The 21,814-nt window shown below is 38.5% G+C and overlaps 1 protein-coding gene across 2 annotated transcripts; it reads left to right on the forward strand.

The window, feature by feature from the left end:
* On the forward strand, positions 17,010 to 20,673 carry LOC109843301 (adaptin ear-binding coat-associated protein 2-like). 2 transcript variants are annotated; one of them, XM_020412231.1, is made up of 6 exons: positions 17,010 to 17,102; positions 17,316 to 17,405; positions 17,503 to 17,534; positions 20,175 to 20,275; positions 20,383 to 20,471; positions 20,549 to 20,673. In XM_020412231.1, the coding sequence occupies exons 2-6, from the start codon at positions 17,331 to 17,333 to the stop codon at positions 20,564 to 20,566; spliced, it is 315 nt and encodes a 104-aa protein (XP_020267820.1). In that variant the 5' UTR covers positions 17,010 to 17,102; positions 17,316 to 17,330; the 3' UTR covers positions 20,567 to 20,673. The 2 variants fall into 2 exon arrangements, with proteins under 2 accessions (XP_020267820.1, XP_020267821.1); XM_020412232.1 differs by lacking the exon at positions 17,010 to 17,102 and having other exon boundaries at positions 17,211 to 17,405; positions 20,383 to 20,455.

Genomic DNA, 21,814 nt, shown 5'->3' on the forward strand with positions numbered 1-21,814 from the left:
GCTTGGCTTCATTAGGCGCCTAACAATCTCCCACTTGAAGATTTGATTGAATATCAATCATATCTTCACACCATTCTTTCTATCTTGCCATCTTCATGTTGCTTACGTCTCTGACAGACCACAAGAGGATCGACACCAAGTAAATTTATCGGTATGGACTGCTTTTGTTCGAATGTGCTTGGTCTTTGAATGAAAGGCTGGATTTCTTGCCAAATGCAAAGCACTCTGACTGTCACAAAATAGAGAAATCTTCTTTTGTTCATAGCCGAGTTCCTCCAGCACCATCTTCAACCACATCGCTTCTTTACTAGCTTGTGTAGCTGCTACATACTCTGCTTCTGTTGTTGAAGTAGCCACAACTGACTGCAGTTTTGAAACCCAGCTTACAGCTCCGTCAGCAAGTGCAAACACATAACCTGTGGTGGATTTGCTATTATCACGATCACCTGCATAATCAGAATCAACATATCCACTGACAATAAAATCAGATCCCCCATAACATAATGCAACATTTGAGGTTCCTTGAATGTATCTTAGAACCCTCTTTACAGCATTCCAATGCTCTTTACCAGGATTCGCCATGTATCGACTAACCACTCCCACTGCTTGTGCAATGTCTGGTCTTGTACAAATCATCGCGAACATTAAGCTTCCCACTGCTGATGCATACGGTACTCGAGACATCTCCATCCTCTCTTCTTCACTGCTAGGACTCATACTGGAGGATAACTTGAAATTAACAGGAAGTGGGGTAGAAATTGACTTACAATCTTGCATGTTAAAGCGTCGCAAGATTTTCTTCAAATAGTTCTTCTGAGAAAGCCAAATCTTCCTATTAATTCTGTCTCGGTAAATTTGCATCCCTAGAATCTTGTTTGCAGATCCTAAATCCTTCATTTCAAATTCCCTAGCCAACTGAGCCTTTAATTCTTGGATACGATCTTTGTTGGGGCCTGCAACCAACATGTCGTCAACATACAACAATAAGATAACAAAGTTATTTTTACCAAACCTCTTGAAATATGCACAAGGGTCTGAATTAAGTCTGTTGTATCCAAGGCTCATGATGAATGAATCAAATCTCTTATACCAACACCTCGGCGCCTGCTTTAGACCGTACAGAGATTTGTTCAATCTGCAAACCAAGTTCTTTTTTTCTTTTTCTTTTTCTTCAAAACCTTCTGGTTGGAGCATGTAAATTTCTTCTTCAAGATCTCCATGAAAAAATATTGTTTTCACATCTAGCTGCTCTAGATGTAAGTCAAATATAGCGCTCATAGCCAGGACAATTCGGACTGTTGTTAGTCGAACTACAGGAGAAAATATTTCATTAAAATCAATACCTTCTTTCTGAGCATATCCTTTTACCACCAATCTAGCACGATATCGCTCCACCTGATCATCGCCGTTTCGCTTGATCTTGTAGACCCATTTGTTTCCAATGGTCTTTCTTCCTTGTGGCAGTGATACAAGTACCTAAGTCTTGTTCTTATGGAAAACTTCAATTTCTTCCTACATTGCTGCCAACCACAAATATGCATCTGTGCTATTTATAGTTTTATGAAAAGTTGATGACTCTTCATCCTCTGTTAGAAGACAGTACACAACATTACTCTCTGTAATATATTTCGAGTGCCAAGTCGGTGGTCTTCTCTCACGAGTTGACCTTCGAACTTCTGGAGCCTCGGACTCGACCGGTTCTTGTACATCATGCTCCGGTGTTGCTTCAGAAGAATTCAGATTATCTTCTACCTGAACAGCTACAGTCTCTGAGTCCTTCCTCGAACTGTTTTCTTTTTCTTCACTTTGTAGTTGGTTCTCTACAAAGATAACATCTCTGCTGATGATAACCTTGCGGGTAGTGGGATCCCACAGGCGATACCCCTTTACTCCATCAGCATACCCCAAGAATATGCATTTTCTGGATTTTGAATCCAGCTTTGTAATTTCTTGGGCATTGTACATTACGTACACTGGACATCCAAATATATGGAGGTTGGAATAATCAGCTGGCTTGCCAGTCCACATCTCCATCGGCGTCTTCAATTGTATTGCAGTTGATGGAGATCGATTTACCACATAACAGGCGGTTTTTACTGCTTCCGCCCAAAAGACTTTATCCAGATTTGCAGTAGCCAACATAGCTCTTGTTCTTTCCAACAGAGTTCTGTTCATCCGCTCCGCCACTCCATTTTGTTGAGGAGTATAAGCCGTACTGAATTGTCTTTTGATACTTTCATGCTTGCAGAATGCTAGGAATTCACCGTCTGTGTATTCTCCTCCATTATCTGACCTCAAGCACTTGATCTTCTTCTCAGATTCAAGCTCAACCCGCGCTTTGTAGGCTTTAAAGACTGAGAACACATCTGCCTTCTTCTTGATAGGATACACCCAACATCTCCTGGAGTAATCATCAATAAAGGACACAAAGTACGTTGCTCCTCCTAAGGATGTAACTGGTGCTTTCCATACATCAGAATGAACCAGTTCCAGAATAACCTTGCTTCTAGAACTCGATGTGTTGAACTTCAGTCGATGTTGCTTGCTTGTAACACAATGCTCGCAGAATGGAAGAGCTACCGAATTAAGTCCAGGAAGCAGTTTCTGATCGGAGAGAACCTTCAAGCCTCGTTCTGACATGTGGCCTAGCTTGCGATGCCACATCATGGTTTGTTCTTCTCCACGGCTGGTTGATGCCACACATGAATCAGCTTCCTGCAGAGTCTCTCCCTTGAGCATGTACAGATTTGCAGCTATCTTTTCTCCTTTTATCACCACAAGCGCCCCTCTAACAATCTTCATGACTCCATTTTCTATATGAGTCTTGCACCCGAGCTCATCTAATTGTCCCAAAGACAATAGATTCTTCTTCAAGCCCTTCACATGTCGCACATCTTGAATGGTGCGTATTATACCATCAAACATTTTGATTTTGATAGTACCAATACCACAAATCTCTAAGGCATGATCATTCCCCATGAATACAGATCCTCCTGAGATAGGTTCATATTTGTGAAACCAATCTCTCCGAGAGGTCATGTGCCAAGAGGCTGCTGAATCTAGAAGCCAGACATCAGCAAACTTCTTTCTGCCTTCATCAACAGTGGTTGCTCCACTGAATAGAATTTCACCATCCTCTGACGTGCTGACAACGCATCCTTGAGATGTTGATGGCTCTGAAGACTTTTTATCTCCACTCTTCTTGTTGTGCCAACACTCCGATTTGACGTGCCCTCTTTTGCCACAGTTGTAGCATTTGATATTCTTCTTACTTCGTGATTTCGATCTACCATGGGCATGACTCCCACTGGAGCCACGTTCTGTTGATCTTCCTCTCGTCACCGACAAGGCCTCCGCTTGCTGCGAACTAGTCTGCATGTCTTCCTTGTTCTTGCGCCGATTTTCTTCCTCCAGAACAGCGGCTGCAACATCGTCGAAGACTAGATTGTCCGTGAGGACGTTGTTCGTCAGGTTGATGATGAGTTGATCATACGAGTCGGGTAGACTCTAAAGTAGAAGTTCTGCACGTTCATTCGTACCAACTGTATATCCTAACGTTGTGAGTTGGGAGAACAGTGTGTTTAGGGTGTTGATGTGGTCGGTCATCGATGTAGATTCCGCCATCCTCAGAGTGTAAAGTCTCCTTTTTAAGAAGATTTTATTGTGCATGGATTTCGCCTCATATAGCTTTGTTAGAGTATCCCAGATCTCCTTTGCTGTCTTCTTCTCCTCTATGCTTGACAGCACCCCGTCTGCTAATGCCAGATGGAGATTTACAATAGCATTTTCGTCCATCTCGTTCCACTTCTTATCATCTGTGATGTCGTCCGGCCTTGCACCAATGGCCGCCAGGCAATTATCTTTTCTCAAGATAGCTTTTATCTTCAACTTCCACAGTGAGAAATTACTCCCGTCGAATTTCTCAATCTTGAACTTCGCCGTCATTGCTTCTACCACGAACAGTAACTTCTTACTATTTCACGTAAATAGTACTGTATTTATGAACAGTAACCGTATCCGTGAATAATACCGTACTTATGAATAGTACCATATTTGTGAACAGTACAGTACTCGTGAATAGTATCCATCACCTCCAAAGGGTAAGTGATATCCTAACTTATTTTCTGATGTGGAGGATCCACCTTTGGTGGCAGCCACAGAGCATACGATAAGTAGATACAAGTACCCTAAGTTGGCTCTGATACCACTTGTTGGGACAAACCCGGGGCCCAATAGAGCAGGGTCGCAGCAATAGTAGAGCAAAAGTAGAGATAAAATGTTGGACACACAGATTTACGTGGTTCGGCACTTGATTGCCTACGTCCACGGACAAGGATAGAAGAATTCACTATGAGGAGAAAACTCTGGAGTTACAATCTCTCTTTGTAAGAAGATACTCTCTCTATTTTTTTCTCTCACACACTTCTATATAAGAAGAAGTTTCTGGGATGAGATTTCCTTAAGGATTTGGAGCCCTATTTATAGTTTTTTGAAAAACACTATACATAATAAAATATTAATATTTTACTGTAGCAGTGAGCCCCACCATTTTGTTTTCTTTTTCCTTTTCAAAATTGGCTGCTGGGTGGGTTGGTGCTTGGCTTCATTAGGCGCCTAACATTTTTAACTTCCACAATATATAGGAACCCCCTACTTTTTTTTATTCATTCCGATATGAAAAGATAAATACTCTTATCCATAGACTTGTCTGGAACAAGTTGATCTTCTAGTAATATAGGATTCTAGGCACACTAACAAGAAGATTTACTCCTAGATATAATTATAGATGCTATTTATGTGCACTTTAGAACTTCTCTACAAAATCTAGTTAATTAAACATTTACTTTGTATAACAAATCTAGAGTATTATTCTGGACAACTGTTTAATTTGTTCCTCCAGAAAATCATCGATTGATATGGTTCATATCTTTTGTGTTAGTTACTTTATGTTGGCATTTTACACTGCATATTGGATTTGTATGCTACGCATTGTTATGAGCCTATGCCGACTTCTTTTTTTTAAGGATGGATTACCAAAACTAGAGAAGAAAAGCATTGATTTGCAAGGATTTTTTGAGAAAATATGATAGCTGGTCCCAAACACTTAGATAAATGCTTCGTTGTTATTGTTGTTTATAAGAAAAGGTAATAGAGAATGTTCTTTATTAATAAAGAGTGCATCCAGCCTACTAATTCAAAAATCATGAATTTACATGCCTTATTTGTTCTATAATTTCATCTTTCTCCATTCTGGGAATTTACCCCCAATGCCTTTGTTTCCCAACTTAGATTCTTTGATCTTGTTATAATGGGGGGTCAACCTTAAGCGCTACTTCCGTCAAAAGTTGAAAAAAGAAAAGAGAAGAGGATGTTTAATATTGAGGCCTGTTAAGTTAGGGGTTATCGCGAAACTTTTGTGATTGTTGTGGATCGATGTCGTCGTTGTTTGGCTCAGAAGCCTGCTCAACCAGTCCCTGTCCTCCTCTCTAGGGCACCACCAAGAACACAAAGGGAGAGCTCGCCACTGAACTGTTCCTAAATCACTCACAGAGGTGAAGAGATCGCACAAAGGGGTGAGAGCACAAAGCTCACAGGAGCACGAAGCTCACAGAAGAGAGGGGGATCGCACAAAGCTCACAGGAGCTCAGTTTTCTTTTCTGTCTCTTCGTCTTCCCCCCTATCGAGCTACTACCAACCCTTCGTCTTAAATAGAGAAGGGGGCAGCCGACACGAGAGGGGAATCCTAGGGTTTCGAACGGTAGGAGCCAACCTACAGGGATGGGAGATGGGACTCAAAGCGGTAGCCATCAGGACACAGAGATATGGAAAGGGGCTGAGTACCATCGGGTAGGAGATGGGAAGGAGTTGAGTACCATCGGTAGGGGAGGTTAGAGATGGGCTAGGGCAAAAGACAGTGGAGAGCTGGGCCTTTTGGTAACGGGCCAGATTTTGGGCCAACAAAATAGCAACAATCTCCACCTTTGGCCCAAGGTAGCGTACTGAGGAAAAACACGAAACTGTAGGACTCGTCATCGTCAAACCATTACCTGTATGATCACAAAGAAGATATAAGCAATGGAAGAGAATACACAAAGTAAACTCAGATCACAAAGATCGGGGTAAGATCACCAAGCATATCAAGTCCACAAAGGACTGAACTCTACCAAACGGTCATCGAGTTCAAAGGGAAAAATCACAAAGCTACTAACAAGTACAAAGCAAGTTAATAGGTCACAAAGGCAACACACAAAGCAAAGGAAAATTACCCAAAGTCAAAATTCAAGATTTTTTGACATGAGATAAATTTTTTAGTAGGCAAACACTTAGTACTCATGTCAACCGGATTAAATTCTAAGGGAATTTTCTCTAACTTGACAATACCCTTTTCAACTATATCCTGAATGTAATGAAATCTAACATCAATATGTTTAGTTCTATCATGAAAAACAGGATTTTTGCAAAGTTGAATAGCAGATTAACTATCAAAAAATACAACCATATTTTTATCAAGAAAACCAATTTCAGATATAAGGCTCCTAAGCCAAATAGCTTCTTTAAAAGCTTCAGTGGCAGCAACATACTCAGATTCAGTAGTAGATAAAGCAACAATGGGTTATAATTGGGATTTCCAACTTATGCCTTCATTTGCATAGGAAGTGATAGATTTTCTATTATCCCTATCATTTGCATAATTGGAATCTACATAGCCAACTAGTTTAATATCTTCAGAACACTTAGAGATGGTTAATCCTACATTCACAGAGGATTTTAAATATCTTAAAAGCCATTTCAAGGAATTCCAATGAGGCATATCAGGATTAGACATATATCTACTCAAGCAACTAACCGCATATGCAATGTCAGGCCTAGTACTAACCATGAGATACATGATCGATCCTATAACATTCGAATATGGCACCTTTTTCATATCATTTATTTTAGTTTTAGTCTTGGGGGACTGATCCTTACTTAACACAAAATGGGAAGCAAGAGGCACATTCACAGATTTGGTCTTGGGGGACTGATCCTTACTTAACACAAAATGGGAAGCAAGAGGCACATTCACAGATTTGGCATCAAACATAGTGAATTTACTCAAAAACTTTTCAACATATGAACTTTGGTTTAAAACTAGAGTAGATTTGTTTTTATCCCAAATAATATTCATGCCTAGAATTTTTTTTGCATCGCCTAAGTCTTTCATGTCAAAATTTTCACAAAGATGTTTTTGAACAAGCTCAATGGACTTCAAACAAGGACTAACAATCAACATGTCATCCACATAAATTAAAAGAAATACAGGCACAGAGTCTATATTCTTATAATACATGCAATGATCAGCAGAACTCCTTTTAAACTTTAAAGATTGCATGCATTTATCAAATCTAATATTTCATTGTCTAGGTGATTGTTTTAAACCATACAAAGCCTTTTTTAACAAACACACATGATCAGACAATTTAGAGTCCACAAAGCCCTCAGGTTGGTGCATATAAATATTTTTATCAAGATCACCATGCAAGAAAACAGTAGTTACATCCATTTGTTTTAATTCCAAATTAAAATGAGCAACTAAAGCAAGCATAATTCTAACAGTAGTGAATTTGACAACAAGAGCAAAAATTTTAGCATAATTAATTCCCTCCTTTTGAGTAAATCCCTTAGCTACTAACTCAACCTTAAACCTAACACTTTCATATTCTTGTTTCACCTTAAACAGTCACTTACAGTCCACTACAGAACAACTAGCAGGTTTAGGAATAAGTTTCCATGTTTGGTTAATTCTTAGGGATTCCATCTCACTCTTCATAGCACTAATCCATTCTTCAGAATATTTCAATTTTAATGCTTCTCTATAAGTCTTAGGTTCATTGCACTCAAAGGATTCAAACACATTAAAGGCAAACTCAGACATATTACAATCAATCAAATTATAATCTCTATATCTTTCAGGTTTCCTAATGGTTCTTTTATTTCTATCCCTAGTGAGTTGATAATCATTCAAATCATGCATGTTATCTATTTTCTGCATATCATGCTCCACCTCATTAGGAATAATCTTATCTTGATTTTTAATAATTATATCATTCAATTTTTCTTCAGGAAGTGATTTGGGTTGATTAATAACAGGCATTTGCTCCACCTCATTTGGAGCATCATTTCTAGGAATAGGGACATGTAAAGGTAAGCAAAGAAATTTATTTTTATTAAAAACAACATCTCTACTTATCACTACCTTAAACCGCGGTTCACTCTTATTCCAAAGCCTATAACCTTTTACCCCTTCAGGGTATCCTAAGAAAACACATTTCTTATATTTAGGTTCTAACTTATCAATCCTTTGATGCACATAGCCAGCACACCCGAAAATTCTTAAATTATTTAAATCAAGAGGTTTGCCCGTGAACACAAATTCAGGGCATTTCCCTTCTAAGGGAACCGAAGAAGACCTGTTAATTAAATAGGCGGCAGTACAAACAACTTCTCCCCAGAACTTCTTGGAGAGCCCAGATGTGGCCAACATAGCCCTCACCCTCTCTAAGAGAGTTCTATTCATCCTTTCAGCAATCCCATTTTGCTGGGGTGTGTAGGGAACAGATTTATGCCGTTTAATACCCCAAGTAATACACAAATCATTCAATTGTTTGTTACAAAACTCAAGACCATTGTCTGTCCTAAGAGTTTTAATTTTCTTTCCCGTTTAGTTTTCAATCATAATTTTCCAGTTTTAAAATTTATCAAAAACTTCAGATTTTTGTTTCATGAGTAAAACCTAGACTTTTCTAGAATAATCATTAATTATAGAAAGAAAATATTGGTTTCCTCCATGCGTAGGAACACTAGAGGGACCCCACACATCAGCATGCAAATATTCAAGTATACTAGTGCACTTAGACTGATTAGGAAAAGAAGAAGTAGGAAAGCTAACCTTATGTTATTTTTCTAACACACAATATTCACAGAAAGGGATGGAGGATATTTTATCACTACCAAAGTGACCTCCTTTATGCAAAATTTCTAATCCTTTGTTACTCATGTGACCTAATCTATTATGTCATAAAACAGATTTATCACCTATCACAAAGTTAACAGAATCAAGCACAGGTTCAGCATGACAAGCATATAAATTACCTCATTTTCCCTCCAAACCATCATTTTCTAGAGATGCACAAGAAATAATGTGGGCCTCCTTCATAAAAAAATTGATTATCACATCCTACCCACCTAAGAAAAATAATTTCGTCCTTGAAATTTATCCGACCATAAGAAGAACTAAAAATCACCTGTGGTAAAGAGATGTGGATAGCGTTGACGAATGTCGTCCTCTCGCTCCCAAGTTGCCTCACCAGGTCCATGATGTCCCCAAAATACTAAGACAAGCGAAATAGTTCTGTTCTTGAGGACCTTCTCCTGTCGATCTAAAATCTTCATAGGTCACTCCTCATATGATAAGTTCGTCCCAATCTGAAGCTCTCCGATGTCCAGGACGTGAGTCTCGTCTCGTACATATCGTCGAAGTTGTGATACGTGGAACACATCATGCACTCCCTCCAACGACGGAGGCAAAGCTAGCCGGTATGCCACCTTTCCTACCCTCTCCAATATCTCAAAAGGACCGATAAAACGTGGACTAAGCTTCCCACGGCTGCCAAATCTGACAACTCCTCTGGTTGGGGATATCCTTAAGAAAACATGCTCTCTAACCTGAAACTATAGAGGTCTCCTCTTAGCATCAGCCCAGCTCTTCTATCTATCCTGAGCTGATTTAAGGCGCTCCCGTATTGTCTTTATCTTATCCACTGTCTGCACTATCATCTCAGGACCTAGTAGACGCCGTTCTCCCAAGTCATCCCAACAAGTAGGAGACCTACATTTTCTCACATATAATGCCTCATAAGGTGCCATCTGGAACCTGGCTCTGATACCACTAAAAACCTTGTCACGCCCTAGTTCCAAAATGTAATAGTTTGGAACGTGACTCGGCCGGCAATGTAACCCTACGGTCACATTCACGCCTCTAGATTATCCTGTATATCAATATAAAACCAAAACTACATCATAGACCATGTAATCAAGATAAAAGGAAACTGATAGATAAAGAAATATCTGAAATTTCAGAGGTCTGTGATGAGTCCACAACTATCCAAAATGGAAGAAAATAAAACATTCATAGTCTGAAGATGCACAAGAGATTTACAAAAAAGTCTCAATCAAATAACTACCTAAGATAAGTGAAATGGAGAACTGAAAGGAATGAACGGTGATCACTGCTGCTGAGCCTGCTCCTCAAAATATTCACGATCCTACGAAGACAGAACAGTTCTCGAGTCTGGGGCATGCAAACCCTAGGGGAGTCAGAAAACTCCCAACAAGCATGAAAAATGAAGGAAATGTGTGCGTGTAATATGGCATGGATAAAGAAAAAAATGACAACTCAATTAAAGATGATAAATAAAATGCTAATAATAGATATCAAACAAGGTCAAACATGAGACACACAAGCACATTAGTATTTTAGAAGTTATTTGAATTAGAGAAGAATATTTCATGTATATAAGTCGGTTTCCCGTAAACCGTCCCGGGAACACGGCTTCAAGACAGGATGGGCCCATATTTCTTATATATATACCAAGATATCAAGAATGCGCACAACCCGCTTATATACATGTCATATTCTCCGTCCAATTCCCCTTTATTAAACCTCATGTTGTCTATTTAATCTAAGTAGCTGTGCATGAAATGTTATGCACTATCCACAGAGTTACTGTGGAACGGCTTCCGCAAAACTATAAAAAATAACCGTGACCCAGAACATGTCCAATCAAGAAGGATGCATCGTATAGTCAATGCTATAATAGTAATAGCCAAGGAAAAATCTCATATCAGGATATCGATATCGAGAGCATAGCCATGCTATGAAAACACGCTTATAAATCATATTTTTGACGGAAGACGTCTTCATGCACAATCTAGCCTATTTGAGGACATTACTGATCTAGCACGGATTTCAACCACATTATCTATTTCCAAGAATAGTAAGCTACTCAAAAGAGCTAACAAGTTCACAACAACAATATAAGTTTACTAGTAAAGGAAGAAATAGTTTAACTGATAAAAAAATAAAAATAAATAAATAAATAAATAAAATGATCCAAGGATCAAACCACCACATAGTATACAACCCACCCAACCACTTTGCCAAAGTTCAGTTGTACATTCTTCTACCGACAGTTTTAAACATATTGCCATTCTTAGTAGCCAAATAACTTTCCTTAAGATAAATAGTCTTCGTTAAAAACTAACATACTCTATTGTATAATCCATATAAATAATTTAGCTAGATAGCTAAATTATTTTAAGAGGGAACCAGTTAGGTCCAAACTAATTTAGTTAGATAACTATTTAAATCATTAAGTAAATATATGCGGCTTTAGCGGATAAAAACAAAGTATATCTAAATAAGAATTAAAAAAAATATGTAAGAGTATAAAATCTTTTCATTTACATTTAGAAAAACAAATATATAACTCACCAACCATAACCATTTATCTATGACCAAGAGGCTAAATTAACCGAATAGCATACTTCATGTTGCCAAGACTAACCAAATGCACCAAATCATTAAAACTGGTAACAACAACTTCAAACACAGCGAAACCCTAAGGATCTACACGTAGGAACCTCTTCATGTCAAGTTTATCTAAGAATCATAAGCATAAATTGTGAAGCGTGAAGCTAATATATAATATTTCATAGGGAAAACACCATACAGTTTGATATTTCTTATTAAGTTATGGTCATGTGTACGTTTGAAAATCTTAAGACCTGTGGAAGAACAACAGGAACTCCAAACCCTATGCATACACATAAATCAAGTGAAGTGAAGTGTGCAACAGATCAGAAAAAACAAGTGAGAACATGTTTGCACAAGGGAACATTTATTCCTACGGAAAATAAAAATGAAACCAACTACAATCTATTCACTATGACCTCTAGAAAGGAACACAGGTATTTAAATAAGGAATTACAAAAGAACTTAAAGATAAGAATTTCTTGCATGAAAGAAAACTCTAAATAATAATAATAATAATCAAGGGAAGGATGCTTGCCGATGATAAGATGATGAACCCCAAATCCCAAAAGAAAATCCAAAACTCTTCTTTCTCCTTGTCTTGCTCTCTGCAGGTTTCTCTTTTTTTTTTCTCTTTTTTTTCGTTTTTTTTTCCCCTGCTGTATCTTGAAAAGGAAAAAGGGGAGATGAGGGGTTTAAAAGATGATGGGGTTAGGTGTTGGTTAGTTACAATTAATGGAGATATTCTTCCGAGATCCATTCCCACATCTCCTACGTGGGTAAAAAATGAAGGGAAGGTGGAGTTATGGTTTTTTTTTTTGGGCTTTCTAGGTAACTCATGGGCCTTAAGGAAATTTTTTTTTCAATTTCCACCTGATGTGGGCCTCCTTCATAAAAAAATTGATTATCACATCCTACCCACCTAAGAAAAATAATTTCGTCCTTGATGTGGGCCTCCTTCATAAAAAAATTGATTATCACATCCTACCCACCTAAGAAAAATAATTTCGTCCTTGAAATTTATCCGACCATAAGAAGAACTAAAAATCACATGTGGTAAAGAGATGTGGATAGCGTTGACGAATGTCGTCCTCTCGCTCCCAGGTTGCCTCACCAGGTTCATGATGTCCCCAAGATACTAAGACAAGCGGAATAGTTCTGTTCTTGAGGACCTTCTCTTGGCGATCTAAAATCTTCATAGGTCGCTCCTCATATGATAAGTTCGTCCCAATCTGAAGCTCTCCGATGTCCAGGACGTGAGTCTCGTCTCGTACATATCGTCGAAGCTGTGATACGTGGAACACATCATGCACTCCCTCCAACGACGGAGGCAAAGCTAGCCGGTATGTCACATGTCCTACCCTCTCAATATCTCAAAAGGACCGATAAAACGTGGACTAAGCTTCCTACGGCTGCCAAATCTGATAACTCATTTGGTTGGGGATATTCTCAAGAAAACATGCTCTCCAACCTGAAACTGTAGAGGTCTCCTCTTAGCATCAGCCCAGCTCTTCTGTCTATCCTGAGCTGATTTAAGGCGCTCGCGTATTGTCTTTATCTTATCCACTGTCTGCACTATCATCTCAGGACCTAGTAGACGCCGTTCTCCCAAGTCATCCTAACAAGTAGGAGACCTACATTTTCTCCCATATAATGCCTCATAAGGTGCTATCTGGAACCTGACCTAATAACTGTTATTATAAGAAAACTCCACCAAGTGTAAGTGATCTTCCCAAGAGCCCTTGAAATCCAGTATGCATGCCCGCAGCATGTCCTCCAAAATCTGTATGGTCCTCTCTGATTGCCCATCTGTCTGAGGGTGATAAGCCGTGCTATAACTCAGTCTAGTCCTAAGACACTGCTGCAAGCTCCTCCAAAAGTGTGATAAGAATCGCGTGTCTCTATCAGAAACAATGCTAACCGGTACCCCATGCAAGCGCATTATCTCCCTCATGTATAGCTCCGCTAAACTCTCTGTCGTCTGCCCAACTCGAAATGGTATGAAGCGAGCCGACTTGGTGAGTCGGTCTACTACTACCCATACGGCGTTATTCCCCTTCTGACTCCTCGGCATGGCTGTGACAAAGTCCAAACATTACCGGAGGAAAGCCTAAGGCATACATTACCAGTTCCTAAAACATTGAATTTTTTTTAATTTGTCTTTGACACAAAGTCATTCTCTATTTTATTGTAGTTTGAAAACAAGTTTTTAAAAGGAGTCATATGAAAAGTACAACCAGAGTCTACTAACCAATCTGATTTACACAAAGAATTAGATAACACATAGTTCAAATATGCATGATCACAAAGATTATTAATCATGAAAATTTCACCCATTTTGCCTCACAGACAGCCATGTTAGCATGATCATTTTGCTGATTTTTCTTAGGCTTAGGACAATCTTTAATAAAGTGATCAATTTCATAACAATTATAGCATTTTTTAACTTTAAACCTGGACTTAGATCTACCCCTTCCATTTTAATTTTTTTTCTTACTTGATTCCATATTACTAGCATTCTTTTGGTTATTAGACCTATTCTGAGGCATACCCCCTCACATGCATAACCTCACCAGAATTTTTATTTCACCCAGAATGTTTTAAATCTAATTCCTTACTCTTAAGACCATTGACCATAATGTCAAGGGTAATCTCATCTCCACCATATTTAATAACAGATTTTACATCATTATATGAGTCAGGAATAGCATTTAGAAGGGCAATAGGAGTATAATCATCTATATGTTTATCACCAGTTAACTTAATATCTGAAATAAGTTTTGTGAAAACATCTAGGTTCTCCTCAATGTCCTTAGACATATCCAATCTAAATTTGAAAAAAAAATTCAAGCAAAAATATTTTACTGGGCAAAGAGGTTTCAGTATAGAGTTCTTCAAGTTTATCCCAAAGGGTTTTAGCAGATTCTAAAATTCTAATTTTTCTAAACACAGAGTCAGATAAGTTCAAATAAATTATGGAACAAGCATTTTCGTTCATTTCAGCCTTTTTTTCTTCAATGTCAGAAGTCAAATAAGTCTGACCAACAGCCCTAAATGACTTCTGTTGAATTAAAATACATTTTATTCTTTGTTTCCAAATGCTAAAATCAGATTTTCCGTTGAACGGAGCCATACCATATTGATTAGCAGCAGACATTTTTCACACAGAAAAACAAACAATAACTAGTACGAACAAATCTGATTTCGGTAATTATCCGGCTCAAAACGTGTGAAGCAACTAGCACGAACAAATGAGAAGAACGATGAACACAGAGTTCTTGTTTCAATCTCTTTATTCTTTCACACGAACACAAACAATAACAGAAACTATTTTTCAAAAAAATAAAAAAATGCAACTATGCCCGGAAAAAAATTAGAATTTTACTGTAAATTTTCAACAAAGTCAGGGCTTAACTGCAGCGGAAAGAAAACACGGATAAGAGTTTGATTTCAGTCAATTCACCTGAGCGAAACCCTAGGAGAGGGTTTCGACCTTACCCACTTGTTCGGCAGTGCGGTGGTGGTCCGGGAGCGATCTGATTTCGGCGGTCCGGAGGTGGTCCGGAGGTGGTCCGACGGCTTGAACGGCGACGACTCAACGAAGCCCAGCGACGGCGACCGGCGGTGTTGGAAGGGCAACAACTCACCGAGCTCTGATACCACTGTTGTGGATCGATGTCGTCGCTGTTTGGCTCAGAAGCCTGCTCAACCAGTCTTTGTCCTCCTCTCTAGGGCACCACCAAGAACACAAAGGGAGAGCTCGCCACTGAATTGCTCCTAAATCACTCACAGAGGTGAAGAGATCGCACAAAGGGGTAAGAGCACAAAGCTCACAGGAGCATGAAGCTCATAGAAGGGAGGGGGATCGCACAAAGCTCACAGGAGCTCAGTTTTCTTTTCTGTCTCTTCGTCTTCCCCCCTGTCGAGCTACTACCAACCCTTCGTCTTAAATAGAGAAGGGGCAGACGACACGAGAGGGGAATCCTAGGGTTTCGAATGGTAGAAGCTGACCTACAGGGATGGGAGATGGGACTCAAAGCGGCTGGCATCAGGAGACAGAGATATTGGAAGGGGCTGAGTACCATCGGGTAGGAGATGGGAAGGAGCTGAGTACCATCGGGTAGGGGAGGGTAGAGATGGGGCAAAAGACAGTGGGGAGCTGGGCCTTTTGATAACGGGCCAAATTTTGGGCCAACAAAATAGCAACAGTGATCAACGGTTAGAATTGAATTCAGGCTGTGGCTCTGTGTATTAGGGTGAAAAAAAAGGGGGGACAGTTAAAATTGAATTGCTAGAAGCTCTATTTTACATTCTAGACTATGCATATAACGCTAACTTTGTTAAATTACCTATTCAAGTTGATTATTGTTGGATTATTCTTGTTTGGGTCAAAATAATTATGTTCTATTTTAAGACACGGGTGCTTGTGATTTGGGCATACGTACAATACGGAATAAGGAAGAAGACTCACCAAAAACTCAATTGACATAGCAACGTTGATGAATTTCCCTTGTTTCCATATGAACATACTAATTTCAAAATGATGTCGAAACATGACTTTATTCTAAGGTTATAATATTTTGGCATGCTTCCATCATTTTCTTATGAAAAAAAACACACTGAAATGAATTGTACCTGTTTAGATCAAGGTGAGGGATAAAGTCGAGGTGCTGAATATCATATGCTCATTTCTTTGGCAATAATGCAAAACGGTTATATTTTCACCAAGTAACAGAAAATAAAACAGCTTTTATTACAATATGACTAGCGCACCAATTTAAATAAAGAATTTGAATTGAATTGAATTTGTTGTAATATTATCTACTGGATGGACATTTATTCTTCTCCACAAACCAAGGTATTCATGAAAAAAAAAGGAAAAGAAAACCAATAAAAAAGGAAAAGAAAACCAATAAAAGAGATAAACTGGCTCCATTATTTATTTCATCCCTTGTGCTCATAAATGGTTGAAAATGGGAATACTGGGTAGGTATTAGCAATAAAACTATTTCCACATGCATATTGTAACGTCTCATTGAATTGTGTAACGGATGAGGGATGTTATCGCTAGCTCGAATGTGTCATAGGTTTTTACAGGCAAAGTTTTCCTGGCCAAAATTCTCGAGCCCTTCCTTCTCCATAAGACCTCCGGTTATCTCAATCTTGAACAACCTAGGTGTTATTGCACTTAACTCTGATTTAATATTCTCCCACCTCCAAGGCCATCACCTACCACCAGAAGGGGGAAATAACTCATGAAGCTGAGGGGGTAAATCAGGCAATCATTCCTCTTATTTTATCTGACAAATCTGTAAGGCTGTGTTTGGCAACAGGCTAAATGAAGGGTTAAGGGGGTTTAACCCTTCATTAGCCTGCCAAACAGGTAAAAAAGCTCACAGGTTAGTTAACCCGCACGTGAGGGATAAAACTCATTTATCCCGTGAATTGAAGGGTTAACAATTCCTCTTAGATACGCGGAACAAGGCTTGTTCCGCCTTCTCACGCGAGGGTAGCCGACGGAATTTTAAAGGTACGTTGATTTTCCTCTCCCCTTTTCCCTCTATAATTTCTCCATAATCTTCTGAGAGATCCGTGTAAGATTTCCCCCCAAAAAATTGCTTTCCGCTACTTCTTTCCCTTTACAATTTCCCCCCAAAATCCTCAAAAAAATCAGTAAAAAAAAGAAACAAAGTCATAATTCCCATTATTTTGCTCATGGACGAAAAATGCAATCAAACCCTAGATCATCACAAAGACTATGAAGAAGAAGAGAGAGGAATCAGAAGCTATTGAACTGATACTCTTCCAAGTTAACGAGTTCTACGTGTATTTGGTACTCAACTCTTGACTTCAAATCCCACTTGTCGATTTCAGCAAAATTCGATCAATTTCCTAATTTTTGTTGATCTTTTTTAATTCGATTTGTGTAGATACCTCCAAGGAAGAGCGCCGCTTCTTACAGGTGTGTTTCTTGGTACTAATTGTCATTTGATTTTGTCTTCGACAATGATTTGTTGTGGCTCAAAATTTCCCAATTTAGGAGAGGAATTAGGTCTTGCATGATGATTGTTTGTCCTTAGAACTGTTAGCTAATGTGTTTGACAAGGAATTGGTGGTTAAATTTTGGTTGGTTCACTTCTCTACGATTTACTCTATTGTAAATTTGAGAAGTGATTTGATCTTGTTTATTGCAATTTATCCTTGTAGCTTAAAATTGTTTGATGTGGCTGAGGGGTTATGGGCCCTCAGTTTGCGTACAATTGGGTAAACTTTTGTCTGTGATGTTGAGTTTGCATTTGGGTCTGAGGTGAGACTAAGAGCGAGGTAGAGTCTATTCTTACCTTGCTAGTGAGAGATTGGTTACAAGAATAGAGCTTTAGATTTGCTCATAAGAAATATTCAGAAGGTAGTTAAGGGAGGCCAGTTAGCATGCTCCACTGATAATTCATAGTTTTGTTGCTTCGCTTAAGGTTCTAACTAAAATTTAGAGATGCACGAGTTCATGCTTCTCGCCATTTACATATATTGCGTCGAAAAGAAACAAAGTCCAGGCAAGATTGTTAAGGAGGTAAGTCGTTCCATTTTATTCTTAGTTTCATAGTTCATTCTCTCTTTTCCCCTTTATGTGTGCTAATGATATTTGTTAGATGGTAATTTTCCTCTATATAAACATCATGGCATATGCAATACATGTTCAATTAAACAAAGCTTATGCTTGCCAATATCTTTTTTCCTTGGCTTCATTGTAGTTATGTAAAGTGCCGTTGTACAAAGTCCATTATCTATTCACCATCTTGAGTTTGAATGTCAATAGCAAAATTAAATGAAGAGCCAAAGTGGTGATTCCCCGCCTAAAATCATCGGACTAGTATATTGAGAACTTGTCCTTGGTAATTTGGAATATGAAAAGTACTCCACGTAGAACATCATATGTGGCAATTATCCTAGTATTCAGGAGTGGAAAACCACCGATTGTCATTCACTTTATGTTTCTGTTTAGTTTTTGTCTACAATCAGAAGGGTGGTATGCATGTTTGATTTAAAATTTATTTGCCCGCACTGGACACTTGGGCTGTAGGTATAGGGGGGATTGGAGGAATAAGGAACGCTATCTTGCAGAAACATTTAACGTATCACCAATTTTATTTCTGTTGGAAAATACATATTGTCCAAGATATTGATTTTACCTAACTTGGAGGCCACACGCATCGAATATTTAAGGCGTGAGTAACAGCCATTTTGTAACCTATACCCATGCAACGTAGGCTGGGACCAACCTTTTTATCAATATTTAAGGCGTGAGTAACAACCATTTTGTCCAGCGCTGTTCGCATGGCCATGGTCCGTTACCATTGGCTAGTACCTATCAGTCTTTTGGCTTTAAATCGAAAGTGTATTTTGATCTACTTTCAGTGGCCTTTCTATAAATAACCGGTGTGATTATGCAAGCGGAGTTGATGTTTCCTCCTGTCAGAGTGTCCAAGGCTTAACATACTCTTTACAAGGAAAGTAATTGCCTAATTGAGTGGTTTTCCCATCACATTGTGGTCATTGCTTAGTGAGAATCATAAAACTATGAAAACACAGTTCATGGGACTGTATAAAAGGACAAAGACACAAAGTACAAGTATTTGAACTATTTGAATTAGATGCAGACATACAGGGAAGAAAATTACCGTACCATCAACAAGGTCTTCTAGAAACTCTGTTGAGTATGTTAAGTAACTGCAAGAACATTTCCAATGTACATTCATCACCTGAAAAGATCTGGAAGAAATGTCACCTGACATGAAAGCTAGACATAGTTCAAGCTCAACCTATTAAGTTTTAAGGTTTACCGTAAGTCCTTTCATTTTAGATGAGCATATCATAGTTCTTTGATCACAATTAAAAAGTTATGTTAAGAGATGAGGGCATGGAACATTATAAACGACGTAAGTTTCTGTAGCACTGTACTGTTGTGCTATGTCTTGAAGAAATTCTGAGATCACTTCACAGGCTTGTACGAGGTTTTGAGTATGTTAAGTAACTGCAAGAACATTTCCAATGTACATTCATCACCTGAAGAGATCTGGAAGAAATGTCACCTGACATGAAAGCTAGACATAGTTCAAGCTCAACCTATTAAGTTTTAAGGTTTACCGTAAGTCCTTTCATTTTAGATGAGCATATCATAGTTCTTTGATCACAATTAAAAAGTTATGTTAAGAGATGAGGGCATGGAACATTATAAACGACGTAAGTTTCTGTAGCACTGTACTGTTGTGCTATGTCTTGAAGAAATTCTGAGATCACTTCACAGGCTTGTACGAGGTTAAATGTGCTAAAACATTAAATTTCTACTTTATTGATTATGTGTATTGATTTCTTCTTATATTTCAGAAAGTGTTTGTAAATTTTCTTAAACCTTTTATCGTAATTTTAGACTGTGACTGTGATCTATGTGATCATGCCTCAGTTCCTATTTGATTGACATATTCCATATTCAGTTAACCTTATCTTTTATATGTATTCTAAGTTCTATATACACATGTCAGCATTCAGCTTATATGAAACCTTCCAAAAAAGTCCTCTTTTTTATTGGATATAAATATCTAGTCAGGGCCGATGAATGGAATGTCAACAAATGGGACTGGGAGGGTTCACTAAAGGTCGTAAGCAAGGGACAGGAGTGCATTATCAGACTGGAAGACAAGACCACAGGTGTGACCATGTTTTAGTTTGTGGAGCTTGGAATTAAAGCCATAAATCTTTGTGCTGTTTCTACTAGTCCTTTTGGTAATTCTTTGATAATTTGATGTCTTCATCAGGGGAGCTATATGCCAGAGCATTTTTGCGAAATGGAGAGCCACATCCTGTGGAGCCAGTAATTGATAGCAGCAGGTTATCAAATATTAAAGTATAAGGAGATTGAATTATGTCTTGTTTTCTTATCTGTAGCAATGAGAGCCTACTAAAGTGATTTGCTTATTGCAGTTAATGAAGCGGGGATGATTAGTCACATAATGCGAGCAACTTGTTTTCATAATGTTACAGTTCATTGCATGCTTTCGCCTATTGTTGATAACTTGAAAGTTTGTTTAATTGCTAAGTTTTTTTGGAATAAACTTGTAGTCAATTACCAGCACTAATATGCATTCCTTCTGATCCTAAATATTTTAGTCACATAATGCAAGCAGCTTGTTTTCATAATGTTACAGTTCATTGCATGTCAATATTTTATTTCAGTCCTAAATATTGATTTGTTTGCAGCTTGTAAAAATAATGGGGTTCTTAGTATACATGGGAAATGTATGTTTCATTATGCATTTATACATGCACTTGAAGATAGATGCCTTTTCATATTATCCATTTTTCCTATTTGACCATGCATGTATCACAATGGAACAATCATGCTCCAACCAATAGCTTTTGTGCTTGCTAAGACCCTTGTCCGTTATCAGATTTAACTTGCTGTTTCAATCTGATAACGGACAAGGGTCTTAGCAAGCACAAAATGTAGGTAGAGGGTCTTAGCAAGCACAAAAGCTATTGGTTGGAACATGATTGTTCCATTGTTCCATTATTTGAAACAGCAAGCACAAAAGCTAAGTTTTTCTGTATAGTAGTTATTACAAAAAAGCCTTTTGGCTCGCGGACCAACCGCGAGCCACAGCTCGCGTGAGAGGAACAGGGGGGTGGGCCCCCCCACTGTTGGGGGGCCCACCCCCCCTGTTTCTCTCACGCGAGCTGAGGCTCGCGGTTGGACCGCGAGCCAAATAGAAGAGTTGTAGTTATTACCTGCAAAGGAGTTAAAAAGTACAGGGTACCACTATTAAAAGACCACAAACCAAGTTTGTGGCATGTTGTGAACAGGAAAATATTCTTTAGTAGTAATTAGCTGAGGATAATTTCGGGCTGGCAGTTGTATTGCCACCTGCTATGACCAATGCAAAAATATTATTGGGCTTTTAAGAAATATAGGCCCCTCAAAATCTCATTTATTTTGATATAGGCGCCCCCAAATCTTCACATTTTTTTATTAAGTCCCCCAAAACCTTTAAAATTATCCCAATTTAGTCCCAGTTAGTCTAAACTGTCAAGAGTTCAACTTGAGTAGAGTTTAACTAGTGGGTATTTGTAATTAACCAGAGTTAACACCTAACTCCCCCTTTTTTTTTTATCTACTTCCACTATATCTGTAAAATTTTGGCGGGTGCCAGCGATGTAACAAGAACAAGCAAAGGACCGCCAAGCTCGTTC

Source organism: Asparagus officinalis, chromosome 5 (genome assembly GCF_001876935.1).
Source record: "Asparagus officinalis chromosome 5, Aspof.V1, whole genome shotgun sequence".
Taxonomy (NCBI): domain Eukaryota; kingdom Viridiplantae; phylum Streptophyta; class Magnoliopsida; order Asparagales; family Asparagaceae; genus Asparagus; species Asparagus officinalis.

Excerpts from the sequence above, each read along its gene's own strand:
- LOC109843301 (XM_020412231.1), top strand. The coding sequence starts at position 17,331 with ATGAAGAAGAAGAGAGAGGAATCAGAAGCTATTGAACTGATACTCTTC. Across the intron at positions 17,406-17,502 it reads ACGAGTTCTACGTGTATTTG|ATACCTCCAAGGAAGAGCGC; the intron begins GTACTCAACTCT and ends CGATTTGTGTAG. Across the intron at positions 20,276-20,382 it reads ACTGGAAGACAAGACCACAG|GGGAGCTATATGCCAGAGCA; the intron begins GTGTGACCATGT and ends TGTCTTCATCAG.